The sequence below is a fragment of the Phalaenopsis equestris genome, unplaced genomic scaffold (assembly GCF_001263595.1).
Source record: "Phalaenopsis equestris unplaced genomic scaffold, ASM126359v1 Scaffold000504, whole genome shotgun sequence".
Classification (NCBI taxonomy): domain Eukaryota; kingdom Viridiplantae; phylum Streptophyta; class Magnoliopsida; order Asparagales; family Orchidaceae; genus Phalaenopsis; species Phalaenopsis equestris.
The window spans coordinates 701,543-707,882 of record NW_018164944.1 but is presented as its reverse complement, the minus strand read 5'-3'; the positions used below and the strand labels follow the sequence as shown (position 1 = coordinate 707,882).

The 6,340-nt window shown below is 37.6% G+C and overlaps 1 protein-coding gene across 1 annotated transcript; it reads left to right on the top strand.

The window, feature by feature from the left end:
* The first annotated feature begins 1,251 nt into the window (after nt 1–1,251).
* On the top strand, nt 1,252–5,671 carry LOC110028208 (RHOMBOID-like protein 3). Its single transcript, XM_020729962.1, has 5 exons — nt 1,252–1,730; nt 2,993–3,156; nt 3,365–3,528; nt 3,624–3,874; nt 5,351–5,671. Exons 1-5 carry the CDS (start codon nt 1,417–1,419, stop codon nt 5,460–5,462), a joined length of 1,005 nt encoding a protein of 334 aa, XP_020585621.1. The 5' UTR covers nt 1,252–1,416; the 3' UTR covers nt 5,463–5,671.
* Nucleotides 5,672–6,340: the final 669 nt, after the last annotated feature.

The following is a 6,340-nucleotide window of genomic DNA, read 5'->3' as shown; positions in this document are numbered from 1 at the left end:
CTTATTACCCTATAGTAGGGAGCGGGCGGTGGTGACGGAGGTGAAGACGAAGGAAATTTGTTGCGGTGAATGCAGCCCAAGGCAGCAGTGTCAAATGCGGTAAGACATAGCGGCCAGAAGTGGCAGTGACTACGACTAGAAGAGGTGGCAGGGAATGTAGCTCAAGGCAGCGACAACAAATGCGGCACGAGACGGTGGCCAGAAGTGGCGGTGGCGGAGGTCGGAAGAGACTGCGAAGAAAGCCGTCCGAGTCGCAACGACTGGAGGCAGTAGCGGAGCCCACAATCTACAACAGCAACCAAAGTTGAACGAAGGCGACGGGGACTATAGTTGGATGCAGGTGGCAATGACTAGAGTTTCTTGCAGGCAGCGACGACCAAAGTTAGATAGAGGCGGCGACGGCCAAAGTTGGACGAATGCAGCGGCGGACAAAAGCAACGGTAACCTGAACCAACAATAGCCTAAGGCAGGGGCCAGCGTAAGCGACAACGACCAGTAGCAACGGTAGGCGAAGGTGGCGGTGGCCACCAGAGGCATTCGTCGGATTGTCAGTGCAAAAGTGATACTAGACTTCAGCTTCTTCTCCAAACTTCGATCTTCTTCAGGTTTCAAGCTCTAGCCCCCTCTTATAAGGGGATATGACTATTTATAGAGGCTCACTACATTTAAAGAATGAATCCAAACCAATCTGATCGGACGACCCAAAGAGAATCTCTTAATGGGATGACATTTGATGAACTTTTGAGTATATTAATGATGTCGGAATTAAGAGATTATGCGCTCGTTGGATTCATCTTATCGAGACGCTCAATTCAACTATGAATTTGCTAAATTCAAAATCCGTTTGACCTTCAAAAAATATTCTAAAAACTTTCAAAAGTAATTTAATGGCTTGATTTGACACGTATTGGATCGATTTTGAAACCGTTGGGGCCATCTCGACAAGCCGATCAGTTTGGCTATAAGTTTACTGAAATCAAAGTTTTAGATGAATTTTGATCAAAATTTAAATATTTTTTGCTTAAAAATTTATCTCTAAACTCATGTCATGCATTAAAATTCATGTTGAATGATAGAAATTTTTTTTTGAAGCCATATCATTAGTTTAAATTACATAGATTACATAGATTTATAACAGCGAAATGTCAAAAAAGATTTATGACAGTGAAATGTCAAATGTTAAACTTTGGGTGTTAGCATATAAATACTTAAGAATTATGTGGTTCAAGTATAAAGTTCCAATTACTCTAAAAGTAGCACATGCTGCCCGAGGCAATTTCCGAACAGCTTCCCCGAGCACAGCCCAATCCCCTAAAATATACGCAATAAACTTCCCACTCCCCCCACTCCCCTTCTGCAGAGCATACCGCCTCTCCAGCTAATCCGCCCTACAGATTTCCCGATCAAGCTGCAGCGATGGACATGGAGCGCGGCGGTGTCTACAGAAACGGAAAGCGGCGGGGCGGCGGAGCCGGCGGCCAGAACGAAGTGTTGGCAGCAGAGCCGTCTCCGTTCTACTATAATTCCGATTTGGCGGCGGAGAGGGAGTGGACGCCATGGATCGTGCCGATGTTCGTTGCAGCCAACGTTGCATTCTTTGTGGTGGCCATGTATGTCAACGATTGCCCCGCCCACTCCAATTTCTACGGATCCTGCGTGGCTAAATTTCTCCATCGACTCTCGTTTCAGCCGCTGCACGAAAATCCCCTCCTCGGGCCCTCTTCCGCGACGTGAGTAGGAATTTGGAAGGTTTTGTTTTGTCGCCATTTATCATCCAATTTTTTTTTAGTTTAGGTTGAGTTTTAATGGAGCTGAGCCCTTTTTGTTTTAATTACTTCTGTTTTTCAATGCAAACGGGTTTCTTCTTCTTCTTCTTCTTCTTCTTCTTCTTCATGTGACTCATTATCTTAATTGGTATGCGCTAAAACGAAAGTTTAGTGAGATTGTGAAGAATTAGCTGGGTCCGGTGATCTTAAATGCTGTCGATGCCCCTTTAGTTATTCAGCTAATGAAAGTCAATGTTGAGGTTTGTTGGCCTAAGCACAAATTATGTAGCAACTGGAAGGTTGGTTTATTGCTTTCGATCTTTAATTTAACTAGTAGTTTTAATACAAATATCGCTGAACTGTTGAATCACACAAGCGCGTATAGATTTTCTTCATGTGTAACAACTTCATTAAATCATTGGAGAGAAGGTGGCAACTGCTCTTTGCTTCTGATGGAAATCCTTCTCTAATGTTTTGTTGAAATGTTATCTCGTTTGGTTAACCAAAACATCTCAATATGGTGTAGTTATTAATTTAATTTGCTTCTTCTTTTTTTCCCATTTGAGGGTGATCGCGGCTCTATTTTCTTGGGAAATTTCTCATTAAAATAATGCTACTTTATTTATCTGTTCATCTGCTTTGTTAAAACGCAGAAAAAAGTTGCCTTTTACGGCTTGTTTTATTAATTTGGTCGGGTTTTTCTTCAAAATTCAATTTGAAGATAAGTCAATGATGATTTCTAGATAGTTACTTTTTACAAGGTGCTTTTTTTCTTCAAACTAAATAACTAGAGATTTATTTGTTTCTTATCTAGTGGTATTTTGGAAACTGCGTATGTTTTAGTGTCAAGGTTTTATTTTATGTATGATGGCTTAAGCATGCTTGGTTCTGTGCTTCCATGCTAGCGGAATTCTTGAAAGTTTTGTTAGCTTCATTTATTTAAAAAAAAAAAAAGAAGTTGATAGGAGTTCATTGTATTTACACTGTACACTGTGTTTCTTCTAAGCATATTATTTAGCACATCATAAATAACTGCCCAACCTAATTAATGCTCATCTTTGCTCTTTTAAGCTTTAATCAATAAGTTTGCTTATGATTTTTTTTTATTAGGTTTTGAATGGCATGTTGTTAGGTAGGTTAGTCAGTGTGTTTGGCTAGAAAACAATTAATTATCCAATGTCTTCAAAGGAGTTATTTTGGCTGAACTGTTTAATCTCTGTTTTAAGATTGGAGAAGTTGGGAGCTCTTGTATGGAACAAAATTGTTCATCAACATCAAGGATGGAGGCTTATTACATGCATTTGGTTGCATGCTGGTGTTATCCACTTGTTGGCCAATATGTTAAGTCTGGTTTTTATTGGGATTCGCCTTGAGCAGCAATTTGGTTTTGGTAAGCTTTATTTCTGTGTAATTTTAACTGAATTATATTATTTCTTGATATCTATAAGAGCAAACTTTTGTTCTCATATACACTTAGTAGACAACTTATGAATATATTTCTCTTTCCTCAACTTGATATTGTGGAGCTGAAATTTAAACAGCATTAGTATATTTTGTTTTTATTCTACTTTTGACATGATGTTTTGATCTTTTTGAAGTGCGGATAGGCATAATATACCTTCTCTCTGGATTTGGAGGTAGCATCTTGTCAACTCTTTTTATCAGGAACAATATCTCTGTTGGTGCTTCTGGAGCTTTGTTTGGGCTTCTCGGAGCAATGCTATCAGAGCTGATAACAAACTGGAGCATCTATACTAACAAGGTAAATTTGTAGCTTTTGCTTTGTGTTTGTATTTCTCTTGAATTACCTTAACTTTATTGTTTGCATTTTTTTAATATATAATTTTTCCTCTCAAGGCTGCTGCTTTATTTACACTGTTGATCATGATTGTGATCAATCTGGCCATTGGAATACTTCCCCATGTTGACAACTTTGCACATATTGGAGGCTTTTTGTCTGGTTATCTTCTGGGATTTGTTTTTTTGCTCCGGCCTCAGTTTGGTTGGATTGAACGCCACAATCTTCCTGCTGCAAGTCAGGTCCAATCAAAGCACAAGGTTTACCAGTATGTTCTGTGCGTGATTGCCCTGCTTTTGCTGATAGCTGGGTAAGCATTTGGTAGTCTTGCTTTTTTACTTATTGTCCGAATATTTCTTATCTTCATTTGTTATTTTATAAGGTTCAACCTTTTTCTACTGACTCATAGTAGTGATTATTGACATGTTAACAACTTCTTTATTTTATAGATTCCTCCCTTCCCACTAGCCATAAACAATATTTGATAATTATTTAACCTTTCTTCCTTATCTAAATGAAATTTGTTAAACCTTCGTAGGAACATGTTATTGCAAACTTTGGCATTTATTACTTTGCTTTCCTAGTTTGAAAATGGAGCCACTTTTGCTTCACATTATCAGACTGGTGGTTATTTTTGCTTGTGATGGAGAATGGAGAAGGAGATTTTAATCAATGATTTTAATGCTTGACCATCTAAGTACGTTGAGGGGATAAGGATTTCCTAAATCCTATAAACTAATTGCTCTGATACCAAATGATATAGGTGTATGTTGGAGTTTGGAATGGATTTTTGATGTGATTAATTTTATTATGTATGGATAATGTTGGGGAATCTGATGGAAGTATTTTTAGGATTTGAAAGGCTTTTGAAAGCTGAAGATTCTAGGATTGCTAAGCTCTACCAAGAGATTGTGGATTTTAGTTATGTGTTGGATGGCTGCTTTTGTGTGAAGCATAATAGTTTATATGCAGAGATATGATTGGCGTAAGGATTATTTCAAAAGCTTGTAGTGATAGGAAAAAAATTGTGAATTGTTAGGGTTTGTAATGTGAATGTGTGTGTGGAGATGAAATAAAGACGGATAGAAGAATTATGGCAGATTTTATCTGAGTTGTTAAACTTGGGGAGAAAGACTACATAAGAGAGGAAATGCTGAAATTTAGAGAGAAGCATGAGAATACTTGAGAAGGACATAAGGATTAAAATAATTGCAAGAAACCACGCTAAATAAAGTTAAAAGAAAGACCTCTTGCTAAAAAGGTATTGGTCTAAATCGCCTAACCAAAAAGCCAAGGAATAGCCACCAAGCTTTTGTAGGAAGAGAACACTTCTTCAATCTGGTTTTTATTGCACTTCAATGCCCTTTTCTTACATATTACATGATAGTTATAATCATCATACAGAAAATATGGGAATCCAGAGTAGTCAAGTTATATTAAATATACCTTGGAGTATTTTTAACTTATTAATTTTATCCTTAAGATGGAAAGATGTTTTATTTCATTGATTGAAGTTGTTGGAATATGAAACAACCATATCAAATTTCCAAAATAAGGTTGGTCATGTTTGTTTTGATTTGAATATTGATAACTTCCCAAAATAAGATGGCAAAGGTGATCTAAAGTTCTGGCCACTTTACACTTATTATTTTTATGTTTTGACATCACACTACATTAATACACAAATCCATCACAAAAATTCTAGAATAATAAAAGAATAATTCTTAAAACATGGAGAGATATTCGAGCATTATTTTGCATAGCTTTGTTTCTTCTGGTTTTGTAGGTTTGTTGTTGGCTTGGTGATGCTGTTTCGAGGGGTGAATGCTAATGACCATTGCAAATGGTGCCACTATGTAGACTGCGTGCCCACATCAAAATGGAGTTGCGGGAATTGAACCAGGAATAATGAAAATATCTCTGCTCTTGACCAGGACGGAATATTTTGTAAATTTTGCTTTTGCAGGTTCTACAAATACAGCTTAGATATTAACGTTGCCCTGCATTTAAAATTTGTTTGTAAATAGCTGAGAATCGGTTGATTTGATTCTTCAGTGGGATATGAGGTGCGAGTGATTTCTTATATTATAATTGTTTCTTTTTCATATGATTCGGTCATCCACGCTTCTCTCTCTCTCTCTCCATATTTAAGTTTCATAATGTTATTCATAACATCATTCTTTCGAGGCATCCCCTTTAATATTGCTATAATACGGGAAAATTTTCTGTCCGGATTCCGGAGATAGCTCTACATGTGGGCACCCTCTAGCACACGGCCAATCACCTGCCTTTGGGCGGATATATGCCCGCGGTCGGTCATCGCATATCAAAACGGCCAAAATACTCTAGCGATTAAAATATCTAGGAGACAAAAAGTTTCATGTGATTGAAATACCCATCAATAATATTTTACTTTATTTTTCCTTAATACATCATATAAATCCTTCTAATAATATTTTCATAAGTCCGACAGAGACTTGAGGAACTCGAAGAATTTACAAGTATTTGTATCTAAGCTGACACTCCAGAAATTTGAAGTAGCCAAGCAAAATAAAGACTCTCCTCCAGGCTGAACAAATCAAAAGCTCTCCTCTGAGGTGGGTAAATCAAAGACTCCAATTCGGGGCGAGCAAATCTAATACTCCCTATCAGGGTGAGCAAATCAACGGCTCCCCTTTGGGGTGAGCAAACTAAAGACTCAGCTCCAGGGCATAAAACATTTTTGTGAAGTCATAAAACTATCACTCTACTTGAATATTTGTGAGGTCATAAAACA